The 17810-nt window shown below is 42.2% G+C and overlaps 1 protein-coding gene across 2 annotated transcripts in view; it reads right to left on the bottom strand.

Annotated features, from left to right (window-relative positions):
* Positions 1 to 910: 910 nt before the first annotated feature.
* SLC4A8 (solute carrier family 4 member 8) overlaps positions 911 to 17810 on the bottom strand; it is a 54024-nt gene continuing 37124 nt past the window's right edge. For both annotated transcript variants that reach the window (XM_067529842.1, XM_067529841.1), the window contains exons 13-25: positions 16820 to 16953; positions 15503 to 15748; positions 14126 to 14231; positions 11961 to 12122; positions 10780 to 10893; positions 9455 to 9616; positions 7822 to 8073; positions 6525 to 6593; positions 5833 to 6006; positions 4204 to 4341; positions 3505 to 3605; positions 1432 to 1534; positions 911 to 1108 (exon numbers count right to left, since the gene is read on the bottom strand). In XM_067529842.1, the coding sequence (XP_067385943.1) occupies positions 1447 to 1534; positions 3505 to 3605; positions 4204 to 4341; positions 5833 to 6006; positions 6525 to 6593; positions 7822 to 8073; positions 9455 to 9616; positions 10780 to 10893; positions 11961 to 12122; positions 14126 to 14231; positions 15503 to 15748; positions 16820 to 16953 (1746 nt within the window). In that variant the 3' untranslated portion in view covers positions 911 to 1108; positions 1432 to 1446. The remainder of the gene's footprint in view (positions 1109 to 1431; positions 1535 to 3504; positions 3606 to 4203; positions 4342 to 5832; positions 6007 to 6524; positions 6594 to 7821; positions 8074 to 9454; positions 9617 to 10779; positions 10894 to 11960; positions 12123 to 14125; positions 14232 to 15502; positions 15749 to 16819; positions 16954 to 17810) is intronic.

Raw genomic sequence — 17810 nt, 5'->3', positions numbered from 1 at the left:
GTGCACAGAGCGCGGCCGACAGAAGTGACAAAGCGTGCGATCCTCTAGTCTAGACTACAAGCGCTTTGGGGTAGGGGACTCTCCCTCACAACAGGTGGACAGTGCCCAGCACAATGGAGTCCGGATCTTAGCCAGTGCCACTAGGGGCTACTATAAACACCGAGGATCAAGTGACATAATCAGCAGAGCACTGAATTTTAAGCAAGTTCTGTTAACTTCAATGGGACTTAAGAATGTGCTTAAGGCCCTGATTTTTAAAGGTATTTAGGGGCGCTGCTGAGCTCAGCGTTGCAATGCCTAATGGGTTTAGGAGCTCTGAAGTGTCAAAGGGGATTTAGGCACTTAGGAGCCTCAATCCCACTGACAGTCAATGCTAAATCCGGCAATGCAATGCTGAGCAGACTACCTGCTTTGCTGAATCAAGGCCTTAGTCACCAGAATGTGTGCAAAGTTGCAAAAACTAGAATGAACATGTACTGAAAAACATTTTGCAGTCTTGGTCCAGATCTGCTGAAGATCCTCCCATTACACTGGCCCCCATCGTCTGTCACTAGCTGGACCTGAGACACCTATTAAAATTCACGAGAAGAGAAATCACTGCAGAAATTTAACCGAGAGCCCCCCTGTACCAATAAGCAGGCAGTGAAGGCCAACAAATGGACGGTGGGGCTTAGAGAGAACAGAAAATGAATTTTGTACATTCAGAGTTTATATTTTTAAAAGAAAAACCGTATAGAAAATAGATAACGCTCAATGGCTGTGCGGTAGCGGTCTCTCTACCACTAAGAGAATTGAACACACACGCACTAACACACAGAAAGGCTTAATAACACTGAACTGTCATCGATTGCAAAGTGAACCTCAGCTTGCTGGTCTGAAGATAATAAATGCCCACCGAAGCACACCGAGATAATTGAAAACGTCTGAATGGCTTTAATATGAATTCAGTTACTTGAATGAAAAAAGTACCAGAGGGAGCATGGTGGTTTTTTCCTTTCTCCATTTTAAAGTGTATTTTCTCCCCAGGTCTGTACATCTTGGCTCATCCCTGAGTCATCTTCACAGTCTCCTTCTCCTCCGCCAAAGCCAAGGTCCCTACATGGAAAAACTAAGCATAGAGAGATAGCATCATTAACAAGAGAAAGGTAACATCTGTTGTCAGTTGCTGAATCATTCCTGTCCATGGGAAAACCACACAGGCAGGGGTGGATTTCTGCACAGCTCACCTCAGGGACATTTCTCCCTCGTTACTCCTCTGGGAAGTGGGATGTTTACTCAACCTTTCCAGCAGATCAGGTCTCAGAGAGAACCCCCAAGCTAACTCTGGGTCTGTCACACACACTCTCTCACACCCATCCAGCTGGCATGCACATGCACGTTTGCAGAGGACAGACCATGGCTAAGTTAACTCCCATCTTGTCATCGTCTTACCTCTTCTCCTTGGATTTAAAGGTTTTCTGTATTCATGCTGAGAGCTTTCCATACAGTTGTCTTAGGCATTTCGTCGGAGATGTTTATCTCTGATGGATCGCCCCTGCAACAAATATTATAGGTAGTGATTGACATGACCCTCTACCGGCGCCGATCCAGCAAAGCACTCAAGCACATGCTTATCTTTAAGCAGGTGAAGAGTCTGAAGTCAACAAAGATGCTTAGGTGGTTAAAGTGAAGCATGAGCTTAATTGCTTTGCTGGATCAATGACCTTAGGAAGCAACCACGACAGGTGCTGAGCATTCACTGGCTGCACTGGGAGTTACGGGTACCCAGCACTTCACAGGATTGGGCTCCTGAACCATTTGTGGTGAAACTGTGCTGGTACCAATATGCCAGAATTGCAGCCAGCTGTTCACTGAGAAAGCTTCTGTGCAAAATGTGAGGTCCTGCACACTGTTCGCTCCGCGTTTCGTTGTCTAAGAGCCCACTTTGCTAACTTGGGCATGGATTGCTCCTTCAGTCTGAGTTTGTCTGACTGTCCCGATCTGGGTGCACCAGAGAGAGGGCTGGTCTGAACAGGTTTGAAACAGCCTCATCAAACTAACGCAAAGTGTCGGTCACACTCGGAAGAAGCAGAGTCTGGAGTTTATACTCCCACATGAGTTTCCAGCAAGATTAAAAGCAACAGAACAGCATCCAAGTGGTGAAGTGACTGCAACATCCTTAAAAACAGAGGACCAGATGCAGGTCTTGTCTGCTGATGCTGCTATTGCTGTATAACACCTGGGCTGACCAAGCCCAGGGGAGTCATAGGTGGGATCAATAATATTACCTAGCTCACACATCATGCTTTCCATCGGCAGATCTCACAGCACTTTGCAAAAGGAGATTATCATCATTACCCCATTTCCCAGATGGGGAACTGAATCAGTTTGACCCAAAGTCAACCAGCAGGCCGATGTCAGAGCCAAGCACAGAATTCAAGCCTCCCACATCCCAATGAAGTGCCCTACTCACAAGCAGTACTTCCTCACAAAATGTAAAGGTACCTTAGTTTTCACATCCACCACCAGGTCTTGGCTGCAGTGGGTTTTCCCATGAGGACGGGGTGAGAAACCGCACGTCACTTTCATTTCAGGACATGTCAGCCACTTGATTCTGCCTAGCAGGGTTGCCAACAAGGATCAATGGGAAGTCTGGCTATTAAGACTCATGAAAAACCCCTTTCACACCCTTATTGTTCTCCTTATGAATACAGCTTGTTGGAAAATTTTTGGCAAAATAGTTGTATGTTGGAAAAGGCCGTTTCCGTGAAACCACATTTTTTCCCCACAATCGTATCGATTTTTAGGGGGGAGAAAAAGCAGTTTGGAAATGTTGACCCTTCCCATTTTCACAATACAAAGTTGCCATTTTCAGTTCAAAATGACTTTTTGTTTTGCAATTTATTTTATTTTAGAAAACACTTTTAAAACATTTTAAAAGGGTCAAAACTGAAACGAAACATTTTGACTGACCCAATGCTATTTTTGTTTTTATTTCATCTTACAAGAAACTTTGAAAGTTTGGCTTTTTGTCCAAATTAGGGCTGAGAAAAAATGGAAATTTTTCACAGGATGGAAAATCTGTTTTCCAACCAGCTCCGTTTATTAACACATAATAAGGGAGGCACGTTAGGGACAACACCACAGATGTCTGGAGATTTCTTTCTACGCACTCCATCTGCCTGGGAAGTGCAACACTGTGTAACGGCCTTTGTATTTGTTGGAATAGGAAGGACATTTAAATATGTGACATTAGAAGAAAGTCAACCTATTTTTTTAGTGTTTGGATTATAATGACTAGGGGGCTTGGATGTTCAAAGGCACTAAGGAAGTACCTCATTGAAATTCAACTCCCTTAGCCTGCTGTGAAAATGCCAGCCTGGAACACTAATGTTAGAAGAGCCTGGATTGATGGAAATACAGTAAATCCATGAAGACACAAGTGCAACGGAGAATGTGACAATACCCTTCAAATATTAATGCTGGGGACAGCGGGGGGGGGGGGGGTCACTTAATGAGTTTTACCTGACATTGTTATTTCGTCCTGGAACAGCTGAGTATTTCGTTTTCCCCAGTGGTAACTGAATTACATCTGTTTCAGCAGCTTCCAGCATTTTCTGAGACTCCTGTTTTTAAAAACACCAAAACAAGTTCGCTCTCTGTTGTGGAAGAAATTAAGGGCAGTCTCACTAGGTTAATTCTGCCGGTCAAGGTACAGATCAAGTAGAACCAGGAAAGCAACAGGTGTTGGATCTTCTGCTCCAAATGCAAGCGTTTTCTTGACCTTGCAATCAATAGCAATGTGTATATTAAAAAAAAAAAAAAACCCTACCCAAACAAGACACTCCACGGAACACACAGGAGAAAATGAACATGTGACCAGATGTTAGCCGCATCGCTTAATGCTCTGCTGGAAGGCATTGAGAGACTATGTGATGTGTATGGTAGAAGCTCCTATAAGTACATAGTATACAGTATCATTCTGGCCCACTTGGTGTATTGGATAGGCCGCAAAACATTTCAATTTCAATGGAACTGCCTCTTCCAAAGGAAAACTTGTTCTGTTGAGAATTACCAGCCTGAACCCTTCTGCTTCCAAATACATCACAAAATTACATTGCTCTTTATTTAGGTTTCAATCTATAATCAAAGGGTTATATTGGCAAATGGAAGCGTTACATGTTCAGAGGAGCAATCTAGACCTGAACACTCAATGCACATTACCTCTTCTTCCTTGGCTTTATTTTTGGCGTCGTCCAGTTTTTTCTTCTTGCTTTCTGGCATGAGGTCATCAAGCCAGCTGAGCTCCCGCTTCGAGAAACAGAAATCCATGACTTGCCGGACAAAGACCAGAGCCAAGACCTAAAAGGATACAAATGAATGGCTTATGAGTTCAAAGATGGCTCACAGCCAATTTTCATGCTAGAGTTTACCAGTGGGGCCATTCCGAGTATAAACGGGTCAAATGGACCATGTTGGCTTTGGTTTCACTCCATGTTCAGATTCAGAACAGCTTTTGTTTTCACGTATGCATCAAGCAAAACTCTAAAACATTCTGCAAATACAATCAGCCCAATCCCCATGTGCAGTGAGACTCCTGCTCGTGCCCAGTGGACTTGTCTTCATCACGGAAAAAGTGTGTTTTAACATCCAGTGTGTAATAATCCTAGCGTAGACAAGGCAAACTATCATTTTAGCAAGCGTTAGCAGGTCGAGCTCAACCCTGGACTCCCGCTCTGGGGTGTCCTCCATCAGCTAACTATAACTGCCTCGTCTACACTGGGATTTTAACATGGGTTAGCTAATACGCATTAAAAATACATCTTTCTTCCAAGTTCGGACATGGCCACTGAATGAGGCTCAATAATACCTGTCCGGAGTTAACCTAGCAAGCGTAACAAAATGGCCGCCCCAACTCATTCCTAATGGCAGATCTCAATAGGACTGTTGACGTGAGGAAAGGCTGTAGACGAGGCCTTTAGGGATATCAGCACCAATGTGGACACAAAAACTAATGGATATAAACTGGCCATCAGGAAGTTTAGACTTGAAATTAGACGCAGGTTTCTAACCATCAGGGGAGTGAAGTTCTGGAACAGCCTTCCAAGGGGAGCAGTGGAGGCAAAAAACCTAGCTGGCTTCAAGACTGAGCTTTGATGAGTTTATGGAGGGAATGATATGATGGGACAGCCTAGTTTGGCAATTGACTGATCTTTGACGACTAGCGGTAAATACGCCCAATGGCCTGTGATGGGATGTTAGATGCGGTGGGTTCTCAGTTACTACAGAGAATTCTTTCCGGGGTCTGGCTCATGAGTCTTTGCCCACATGCTCAGGGTTTAACTGGTCACTATATTTGGGGTCAGGAAGGAATTTTCCCCCAGGGCAGATTGGCAAAGGCCCTGGGGATTTTTCACCTTCCTCTGCAGCATGGGGCACGGGTCACTGGCTGGTGGATTCTCTGTACCTTGAAGTCTTTAAATCATGACTTGAGGACTTCAGTAACTCAGTCATAGGTTAGGGTCTATTATAGGAGTGGGTGAGGGAGGTTCTGTGGCCTGCATTGAGCAAGAGGTCAGACTAGATGATCATAATGGTCCCTTCTGATCTTAAACTCTATGCGTCTATGAATCTTCTTGTTTACAGTAAGGCCTCTTTGCACCACACAAGGGAGCCTGAATACATCATTATCTTTACTCTCCTTTTAAGGCACTTTGGCATTGGAGGCCATGGGAGTGAATGAGACAAAGACCCTCACTAATTCTTGAACAAATTCTCCAGTTACACCCTAAAGCAGATGACTGGTGTCTAACTGCACAAACCCTCCAAGCTAGTAAAGAGCAAGAGTTTTACCATCATGGGAAAGACGATGGCAGCTGGCGAAACTTTAATGACCCAGAGTAAAACAAGGCAGGTCAGCTGGATCAGGGTGAAGAGATGCACTTTCCGCAAGGGGACGTGTCGTAGGTAGATAAAGTCGGGCTGGTGTTTTGCCGGCATTCCAAACAGCTTCACGCGATCGAAGAACTGAAAAGACCATGCACAGAAGAAGTTCTGATTACATAGGATTTCAAACGCTGGCCAAGATTTGCCTTTATTAGTTTAAGTTACTAATAGGAAGAGAAATAGAAGAGCCTCCTTTAAAATAACAACCTAATAGGATGTTGAAAATTACCATATGCAAACCAGGTAATTTGTCGTGTCCCCCTCCCGGTGGCTGGATCATAGGTAGAGGTTTGAGATTCTACTACTCCCTGTAAGCAAATGGGCCAGGTCCTTTAACTCAAGGAGTAACAGTACCATCACGTAGCTCTTATACATCACTTTTCATCAGTAGAGCTCAAAATGCTTTACAAAGGCCGTATATCATTTGCCCCATTTACAGATGGGGAAACTGAGGCACAGAGAGAAAAAATGACTTGCCTAACATCACCCAGAAGGCCAGTGCCAGAGCCAGTATAATCTTTGTCTTGTGAATCCTAATTCAGAGCTCCAGCCATTTCCACACCATTTAGCACACAGCTACGCACCACAAAATGACATACCTGAATTCCTCTGAGTGAAGAAACCCCCATGTAGAGGAACACACCATAAAGCACGGGCATTGGGATGAACTGCAAAAGAATGTAAATATTAAAGTTAAATCCTTATACAGTAAATATCAGCCCTCTATGTCATAAGCCTCGCCTACCATTGAGGCTGACCCTTAGTGAAGTCAGACCCTAAAGCAGAAGCCAGTTCTGAAAAAGGAAGCAGGGTCAGCTGCCACCTCTTACAGTAGTGCCAGTCCCCCCTTGTCACATTTCTTATCACATTCATCCTGGAAACAGCAACACAAGAGTTGCCAGACTGGATCAGACCTGAGGTCCATCTAGTCAGTTCCAGATGCATCAGAGGAAGTGCAAGAACCCTGCAGTAGGCAGATGTGGGATAATCTGCCCTCCCATGAAGCTCCCACTGTAATAATTAATAGTTAGAGATTGGCTTAAACCCTGCAGCACAAGATTCTCTATCTCTTTTTTCTTTTTTGTTGTATTTTCCATTATAACTCTGGATAAGTGTGGCCTGGTGGCCAAGAAGGCTAATAGCATATTGGGCTGCATTAGTAGGAGCATTGCCAGCAGATGGAGGGAAGTGATTATTCCCCTCTATTCGGCATTGGTGAGGCCGCATTTGGAGTATTGTGTCCATTTTTGGGCCCCCCCACTACAAAAAGGATGTGGACAAGTTGGAGAGAGTCTAGCGGAGGGCAACAAAAATGATGAGGGGGCTGGAGCACGACTTATGAGGAGAGGCTGAGGGAACTAGGCTTGTTTAGTCTGCAAAAGAGAAGAGAGGGGGGATTTGATAGCAGCCTTTAACTACCTGAAAGAGGGGTTAGGGAGGATGGAGCTAGACTGTTCTCAATGGTAGTAGATGACAGAACAAGGAGCAATGGTCTCAAGTTGCAGTGGGGGAGGTCTAGGCTGGATATTAGGAATAAGTTTTTCACTAGGAGGGTGGTGAAGCACTGCAATGGGTTACCTAGGGAGGTGGTGGAATCTCCATCTTTAGAGGTTTTTAAGCTGCGGCTTGACAAAGCCCTGGCTGGGATGATTTAGCTGAGCTTAGTCCTGCTTTGAGCAGGGGGTTGCACTAGATGACCTCCTAAGATCCCTTCCAACTCTAATATTCTATGATATTATTGTTCTCCAAATAAACATCCAATCCCTCTTCGAATCTTACTAAATTCTTGGCCTCAGAACCTCAAGTGGCAGTGAGTTCCACAGTCCAATCACAAACACAATGTTTCTCTATATATTTATTGTCCCAATGAACTCTGGGCACTTTGTGTCCTCTTACCTTTAACACAGCCGTCATGAAGACGGAACAGCCCATAAGCACAAAGATCATGAGGCCAGTGACCCTTTGCTCTCGGATCCCAAGAAATTTCGGTTGTTCTCCCGGAGCTGAGCAGCCGGACTCTAGTTTAAGGCTGTTCACATGGGTGATGGATAGAACAGTTGCGGCCACAAACCAGGGCAGCCCCATCACAGAGCACACACCAAGCATTATTGCTACCATCAGAAGGTCCAGGTGGTAGCCACATCCTTTCTGCGGGAAAACAGAATCCAGTGTGACAAGACACAAGCTTTACACAAAGGGATGATCTTTGAAAATAGATGCCTTGGTTGAAATCCTGGTTACACTGAAGACAATGGCAGTTTTGTAATTGACGTCAATGGAGCCAGGATTTCACCCATAGATGTTAAGGGCAGAACTGATTATTATGATTAGCTAGTCTAATCTCCTGCATAACATAGACCACCCACAGAATTTCACTCAGTTATTCCTGTAACAAGCCCATATCTTGAGGTTGAGCTAGAAGGATGCATCCTACCTTAGAGGTTTTCAAGTTGCGCCCTGACAAAACCCTGGCTGTGGTGATTAAGTTGGGGTTGATCCTGTGTTAAGCAGGGGGTTGAACTAGATGACCTCCTAAGATCTCTTCCAACTCTAATCATCTATGATTCTATGCAAAAGTTGTGTATTTTTTTAATTAAATGCCATGTTATGCTCTGAAAAATACCAATATGACTACAAGAAATGAAGTGCTGAGTTATTTCTGCTCATAAGAAAAAAGATAATTCTTTGAGAAACAGAAAATTCACAACATTTAACCAGAAACATTCCAGCAGGAAGACTTCATGCTTTAATAAAGCACCTTGGAAAACTAACATCCTTCCAGTCTGCAATTGTCCAGTCATGTAGAAACTAACTTTTAAGTAGAATTTGCTGGGAAAATATTTTAATTCTTTTTCTGGCCAAAAAATTAAACAAAAATGAAAAACATTTAAGTTTGTGGAAATTTTTCTTGAAAATTGTCCAAAAAAACCCCCACAAAATCTTTTTAGCTTTTGGAAACTGAAAACCCACCAAAAAAATTAAGTTTTGGAGGATGGGGGGGTAATATGAACACTTGGACATTCTCAACAAAACCAGAATTTAATTTTATAGAACTTTCCATTTAATCAGAAAGTTATTTTTCATCAGAAAAAAATTGTCTGGTTTTAACCAAAAAGAAGTTACAATATGAGTTACCTTGTGGTGTGTCAAACTAATTCATTCCCCCTTCGCAGACGATAATAAAAACCTCTCCTTGATAGGTTAATTTTAGGCTAATTTACTTGTTAGGAAGATTATTAGCCTAATTCTCTGTTCCTTGGGTAGTCATTTAGGGCCTGATTCAGGAAAACATCCTCATTTAGGACAGCCATTAAGCACATGCTTAAAGTTAAGGGCTTAACATGTGCTTAAGTCAGGGCCTTGCAAAGTGAGTGTCCCTTCAGACCTGAAAGTCTGTGAGTGCAAATTGATGTAAACTGCTGCCATTCTGATGTGAAGCGTTTCACGCTCACTTTGCATTGAGGTAAATGACACAAGAGGCAGAGTAGCAGAGACTCAGATCCCTTCATTCACTCCTAAATCATGTTACCTTGAGTTTATGCTCCTTTCTGTTTATGATAACAGCAGTGATTTGCTGGTCCATGAATATCAAGATGGTGCAGAGAAGAGCTGGGATGATAGCTGCTAACACTGTCCACCAGGGATTGGGTCCTATTGGGCTAATAACCCATCCACGGTCATCTCTTGTCGGCTACGGCAAAATAAACACACACAGCATAATAAAAGCCATCCACTGGAGCAATTATACCATCCATACTCCGTCATCTTTCTATCCATGTTCTTATCTGGCCCCCATCCCTGCTATATGTGAGCATCTCACAGCCTTGAAAGTATTTATCCTCACAATACCCCTGCGAGTTAGGGCAGTGCTATTATCCTCATTTTACAGACAGGGAACATGTTACTAAAGAACATTTTCAAAAGTTCCTAAGGGATTTAGAAGCCTTTGTCCCATTTTTTTTAAAGTAATTTATGTACTTAGGAACCTACGTCCCATTGACTTAGACTCCTAAGGCCCAGATCCTCAAAGGTATGCCTTATTTTCATTAATTTCAGTGGGAGTTAGGTGCCTAAATATCTTTAAGGACGTAGGCCTAAGTCACTTCTAAAAGTAGAATTTAGGCTTCTAAGTTGATTAGGTATTTCTGAAGATTTCAACCTACATCTCTTCCCTGAGGTTACACACAAAGTCTGGGGTAGAGCAAAGAATTGAACTCATGTCTTTCAAACCCCAGGTTGTCATCCTACTAACTAGGTTCTCTTTTCTCGATGATATTTGCCCTATTACAAAAACTCTGGTCATTCCATTACAGGATTTTTTTGTTTGTTTGTTTTTCACATCTTCCTTTTGCTATTTTGCTTCTTGACCCTCCTTTGAATAAGTCTCATTGTTCTGAAACTGACATCCCAAGTCACTCGAGTGCCTTTGAAAATTCCAGGCTGAGAGATTTAGTGGCTTTCCAAGGACACCCAAGGATTCAGTGACAAAATCAGGACAGAACTTGCATCTCCTGAGTCCCAGTCCTCCCTGTTCCAACCACTAGATCCCACAGCTGGGGAGAGAATCCAGGAGTCCTGATTCCCAGACCTCTGTTCTAACCACTACATCCCACTGCCCTCTCACAGCTAGGAATAGTACAGGAGTCCTGTCTCCCAGTTGCCCCTCCTTTAATCAGTAATCCACATTCCCCTCCCAGAACTGGGAATAAACCCAGAAGTCCTGACTTCCAGTCTGCCACGCTTCATCCACTAGTCTGTGCTGCCTTTCACAACATACACTTTCCTCGTTTTAAAATATCATTACAAATTTGAATTGTTCAGTGAAACCCAATCTATGTTACATCATTTGATTACCTTGAAGACACTGGGAACTTGTAACTTTGGTGATGGCACTCCAATTAAGAAATCAATAGCCACCATAGTGACGATGGTAAAGAAAACAGCAAAGTCACTTATCATGGCTCGTACCTGGCATGAAAAATTACAGAAGCATTTGGCGTTAGCAAAGTATCAAAACAAAGCAATGGACAGTCCAGTCAAAGGCAAATGTTTTTCCCATTGAAATTCTTTCCCTCCTCATAGGATATTTATTGTTAAACAATAATTTTTATGATTGTTTTTATTATTTTTAGGATTATTATTATTATAGGATTATTAGGATTTTATGATTATTTAATAATTTTTATTGTTAAACATAATGACAATTTTTAGCAAAAGTAGCCAGATTCAAACACTTTTTCTAAGATTCTACCATTCTGAAATTTTTTTAAATCCCTGGATTCTTCCCTGTCGGAACATATCAATACCCACAGTCAATCCCAATTGTTATATTATATTATTTTATCGTATTAATGCATTCTCAATTTAGCAATGTTGGTCTTAATCCAAACTGTTCAGGTATCCTGGAGTGTGCGCAATGGAATTCACAAGTGTTGGCTAGATTTTACATTCACTGCACAAAGATCATTCTAAATGTTATCACATACATGCTATGATGTGCTGGAATCATGCCATGACATCTGCTTCAGGACATGGAGAATTTAGAGAGATTTCCTCTCAAGCTGGTTGATAAATGTCTTTTTCCCCCAGGGAAAATTTTGGTTGCCTGATAAAATATTTCAAGCAAAACCCAAAATATTTCAATTTGGAAATGCTGCCATGATGCCTCATGGGAGATGTAGTTCAGTTGCCTGAAGCACTCATTGTCCTCTATAGTCTAGGCTCCTGACTCAAACTACATCTCCCATGGTGCACTCTGATTTTCCTTCTTGTAGTGGTGAGGCAGTTTATCACGAAGTCCCTGGCCATGGTGCATCATGGGTGATGCCATCTATCTGGGAAGCTTGGCCCATTGGGAAGGATGAGGATATGAACTGAACAATAGTTCTTATGAGGGACCACGGCAAAATTTATGACCAGTCCTAATTTCCTGACAGCCTTGGAATTTATAGAACGTACACTAATGAGAGCTATCATGAAATACTATTCTTTTTGGAGATCGGAGAGCTGGCAGTTAGCCACCATCTTCTACCTACTCTTGTTGGGAAATAGTGGCTGGTTTTAAACATCTTCAGTGCACCAGACATGATGAAGGTGGTGAAGAAGAGAATGCAGGACCAGAAGAGAACATCTGGTGTGTAGGGGCCATGGTGCCCACAGGCGGGTCCAGTAAATTCTCCATGCATTTTCTGACATTCCTGAAGAAACAGATAATGAAGACACCACCGTAAACAAGTGCAATGCCCCCACAGTACACCACAAATGAGGAGATGATGTGACATCTCAATCCAGGGGTTCTTTAAAGGCCTTAATGTCTGCATAGTCTGAAAACAGCACTCAGAGCTAAATCCTGCTATTCTTACATAGGCCAAACTCCCACTGACGGCACTGTGCATTTGGCTGACAGCATGTAGCTTTAATATGCATTAGGTAGTGACATGTAGGAAGGATCAGAAGGGCTATAATGATTCATGGATATTAACACCCCCTTGTTACAAGAGTTGGTCACTAACTTTTTTCACTCTTAGATTTTAAGACCAGAAGAGACGGTTACATCATCTTGAAGATTTCCAGTCATCTAACTCTGAACTTAACAGGTGCAAACTATTAGTTACTTAAAGGTCTCCATCCTGCAAACACTTACAGATGTGAGTCATCCCTTAGGGTCATGTTTTCAAAAGGGTTCTTCACTCTACAGTTCCCGTGGTGATATGTAGGGCCAGATTTTCAAAACAGCTCAGCACCCAATGTGCTGACTAAAGCTGGTCATAAAACAGACTTTCTGTCCCATGAAATATTTTGAAATTTTGGGGGGAAAAAATTGTCCCAATTCAGGACAAAAAAAGCCAAAAATTTCAAAATTTTCCCCAAAATGAAATTCTTTAAAAAATGTATTGGGGTGGGGAAGCTCAGTCAAAATGTTTCGGTTCAATACATTTGAAATGTTGTGTTTCGATTTTGAGCACTATTGAAAATATATTTTTATTTTTATATTTTTTTACATAAAGCTAAGCATCTTTCAAAATGAAAAGTAAATTTGAAACCAAAAAAACCCCAAATCCTTTTGTGTAAAAAACCAGGACATTAAATGTGTTCTAAATGTTTTGTCCAATTTTTTTCACAGTGAAATTTCACTGAAATCAATATAATTCATTAATAAAATATTAATATTAATATAACGAAAATATATGAAGTAATATAATTTTGCAGAAAATTTAAGTTTGCATCAAAATGAAATTTTCCAATAGAAAATTGTTTCGACAGAATCTTTCCGACCAGCTCTGGTAGTCACCTCTTCGGAGAATCTCTTCCTAATCATTGGCCTAAATCACTTATTAACCTTCAGTAAACGGAGGACTGACTTAGCATGGCACTCACCTGAATCATTGCACTAATGACATAATTTGTGCAAACAAAAAACAAGCTGTTTACTAATGGAAAAACAGTAATGGAAACACAATGGAAAAACAGCTGAGAGCATTATAAGCCCTGCTGAAGTGCATATGATCTTAATGAACTGGAAACTGCTTTACTTAAAAACTAGCCCCACAAAAAAAAAATTCCAATAATGCTTTACATCACAAATCTGTAGCAGAACATGGGCGATAATGAAGTCGTCCTGTAGGTGGTGCTAGTGTGCTGAAAGCGCAGGGAGGACACATACCGCAATCTGTCACTTAGTTCTGCTATAGAGTCAGTCTCTGTCCCACTGTTTTCTGGTGGAATATTTTATTCATACAAAGTGCAACAGCCGAGATTCTGACTGTATATTCCAGCCATGACGGCACTCACTGGGCATGGGGAGAGCCAAGAACAAGTCTCACCCACAGCAGGCAGAACAGGTCTCCCCTGTGCAAGGTGAGTGCTCTAGGCTTTCTCCCTCTCCTCGTGTATTCACGGGAAATGTTGAAAGGTTTCCGTTTTGCTGCACATCAGGATGAAAACAGAGGCCGAAAGCTTGACATTTTCTGCAAAACGGAATTCTCGTTTTCCAGCCGGCCCTGATTTTCAACTCCGAAGAATTAGAATTGTATTAGTTCTATTACGGCAGGTCTAGTACAGCTGGAGGCACGGGATCACTTAAGTAACAATTAGCACCACGAAAAGGCAGCCATTAGCGGGCGTGTGACACGATATTATTTGAACCGTGACGTCCTTCCGCTCCCAGCTGATCTGTAACAGGTCGCAGATAAGCACTTACGCTGACAGTGAGGTTAGCCCACTCAATCGCAGAAGGGACGATCTCCCGGTCGCTCCAGTACTGCAGGGTTTGATTGCTGGGATTGTCAGGCGCTGCACACCTGCAGCTAAGAGCAAAGGAAACATTTTGGGGTTAAGGTAGCAAAAGAGTTTAACTCCTCGGCAAGAACACAACCTCATTGCATAATAATTATATCTAGCTTTTAATCTGCGGGGGGAGGATAGGCTGTATGCCTTAGGTTTAAAAGCAAAGACAAAATGGTTTAAGAGCAAAACTGAGCTCAGCCTCAGTTACGGAGGCACAACCAGCACCTCCAATGCAAAATATGTACCATTCCCCTCACTATGCAGAGGGGGAAACTGAGGCAGAGAGCGGGGAAGGGGCTTGCTCAAGGGACTAGAACGCAGGCCTCCCAACTCCCTGTCCAGTGCCCTAACCACTAGTCCATTACAATGCTCTCAACATACTTAGCCAAATGCCAGTGGTTTCTAGCTGCTGGCAGATTCCCTGTTCAAAAGTTCCCGCATCTTTGTGGCACACCTCTGCGCTTTACAACTAAGCATTCACACATTGTGTTAGCTGGAGGTAAGGAAGTTTAGTCACTGCATTAAGCTCCGATTCAGCAAAGCACTTAAGCAGGTGCTCAAATTCCACTCCTGACATTTCTATGGCCTTCACCGTCATATCTAAGCAACTCACAATCATGAGTGGATTTTATCCTCACAACTCCCCTGGGAGACAGAGAAGAATTATTACGGACGAACAGCACATTAAGTGACTTGCCCAAGGTCGCACAGAAAGCCTGATGCAGAGGGCTTGTCGAGAGATGAAAGCTATTCCAGAAAGAGGTAGGATGTGTGTTTAAAGTGGAATTGCTATTCCTGAATAACACCATGGGCTTGTTCTGGAATGACTGCCTTTTTTTGGTTTATCTTAATCCACTTCCAAAGTGGATTCAGGAATAAGAATGTCCACACGTGGAGCTATTCAGGAAGAGCTAGGAACTGAAATTGGGTTTCATGAATCCTAGACTATTGCTCTATCCACTAGATCATACTTCTCAACGACCGGTCCATGGACTGCAGTGCCGGTCCCTGAGATCTCCCTGACACAGTTTAGGAAGGCAGCAAGCCGGTCCGTGATATCAAAAAGGTTGAGCAACACAGCATTAGATCATCTTCCTCTATGCATGTGCTTAAGCCCATTCTGATTCATCAAGGTGCTTAAATCTTGCTGAAGTCAATGGGAATTAGGCACCTGTTTAAACGCTTTACTAAGTAGCAATAGGCTTAGGCACATACTTTGCTGAATCAGCATCTTAGCATCCTGCTGGATGAGAGCAGCATTTGAAAAGAGGAAAAACCAAGATGGACTCACTAGTAGAAGGTCAGGTGGTCGAGCTGGCTGTGCATGTGGACGGGGTAGGTCTCTCCTAGTTTAATCAGTTTCTCCAGAGCTTCATAGATGAAAATGATACAGATCAGAGAAGCAAACGCTTCTTCAGTAAAGCGAGTGATGTAGCGTACTAGGGAGCTGGAATCTGTTGCCACAAGGACGATGCACAGGAAAGCGGTCCACAATCCAATGCTGGTTCTCAGGGAAAGGTAGGAGAGTGAGTAGTCTCTGCAAAAAGGAACAAGGGACAAGCGCAAAAGATCAGAATAAGCAAACAGGTGCTCAGTTTTCATCAAACGGCCCAAGAAATTGGGAAGAATTTTATTTGTGCATTAAGACTCTTAATTGCTGACAAAGAGGACCAATTTAGTACATCACAGCTCTCCAGGCCAACTACACCTACCAGTCAAGTGTGTAGACCAGGCAGGGAAGACCTCAATTTCTATTATTATTAATCACTGATGTTGTGATAGCACCTAGCAGTGGCCCAATTACGCTAGGCACTGTACACTTCTATATTAAAATGACAGTCCTTGCCTTTAAAAGCTCACAGTCTGCAAACACACACATGCGTACCATTAATGTTAGTAGAGTCCTTAATTTCAAGAGGATTAGTTATTATGGCTGGTAAGAAATTTTCCATCAAAACTCCTTTTCGATAGAAAACTGGATTTTCGATTAAATGATTTTTTCTTTTCTTTATTTTTTTTTACGAAAATAATTGCATTCCACAGAAAATTCTGAGTTTTCATCAAAAAAACCAAATGCCTGAAAACCAAAATATTTCAGCCAAAAATGAAATATTTCACTTTTTGGACAACATTTTTTGTCATTCCAATTTCCACTCGAAAAATCAATATTCTCTATGGGAAAAAGAACCCACTTTTCCATCAGCTCTACTAGTTACATGCTTAACTTTAAGCATGTGTGTAAGTGTTTCCAGGATCCAGACCTAAAAGTTGGGACATAAGAAATGAAGGAGACAAACAAGCATTTGGGGATGGGGCTTAACCAAGAACTTGAGAATGTGCTTAACTTTAAGCAAAGAAGCAACACTTTCATGGATCACGGAAGTCAGTGTATTGTTCACCATTCCCTTTTTTATTAAATCTATGACAAACTATTCCAGTCTTACACCAACACTCACAAAAGCAGCAATGTTTTATTTGCAAGAAAAAAAAATTGCATCTTACATTTGCTTTGGGTTTTTTTAATACACATTTTTCTCTGTTATTCTCTTAATCTGCCAGCTGGCCACATGTGTCAATTCAGTACATTCTAAAGCGCACATGGCCTTACTTGCAGAACTTGAACAAAATCTTTTCAAACACCAACACCGGTCCGGTACTTCCTAAGATAGTGAGGGGTTGTCCAGCAAACAGAGAGTACACAACTCCTGTCATTGAGGCTCCAAATAAGGATTCCATTGCACTCTGAAGTTTAAAAAAAACAAACAACAAGCAACAGATAAATATTCCTCCATCTCTAAGTTTTATACACATTGGGTCTGAATCTCATTTACACTAAATCTACTTTACACTGCTCTGCCCATGCATAAGAGAAGGTGTAAACTATAGTCACGCCATTATATGGCGAGCATATGCTGCCAGAGACCGGTACGTGGCCTTAGTGGAGAATTCAGGCAATTGTTTTCAAAAGAACCTAACACCTGGCCAGATTTTTAATGGGAATTCAGCACCCAAATCCCTTTATTGGTTTGAAAATCCCAATTTATGTCTCTTTGCTTGCATTTTACATTACTAAAGAGCAATATGCATATGGGTGTAGTACAAAGGGACTTTAGTCGATGACCAAGGAGGTCCTTCCCAGTCCTGTATTCCTTTTGATGGAACTAAATACACTGCCTCGGTTTCCTCATCTGTAAAATGGGGAAAATGATAATGACCTCCTTTGTAAGCGCTTTGAGATCTACTGATGAAAAGTGCCAGATAAGAGCTAGGGACGATTATTATTTATGGATTGCAGTGTATTGGATATAGTGAAAAAAAATCTGCAAACGCGTCTTCCTGCCTTAAGATTTTCATACCATTTTAGGGGTTCTGGGCTTCCCCCCATCACTGCAAAGTATTACCATTTAAAAGAACACGTGCACAGCACTGAATGAAAGTGGCCTGGTCTCATGGCTCGCTATTGCGAACCTTTACATAAATACACAACCTGCGGGAGTGAGGGGAGAGAGTAACATCGGTAAAGACACGATGAGGTGTTGCAAGTTCTAAAAACTCCTAGAGACACTTGCAAGTATAAGAAGGAGAAGTGGCGCTGTCAG

This window comes from Emydura macquarii, unplaced genomic scaffold (genome assembly GCF_026122565.2).
Source record: "Emydura macquarii macquarii isolate MOO-44397 ecotype Brisbane River unplaced genomic scaffold, CSIRO-AGI_Emac_v2 contig_2994, whole genome shotgun sequence".
NCBI classification, from domain to species: domain Eukaryota; kingdom Metazoa; phylum Chordata; order Testudines; family Chelidae; genus Emydura; species Emydura macquarii.
This window is presented reverse-complemented; position numbering and strand designations above follow the sequence as displayed.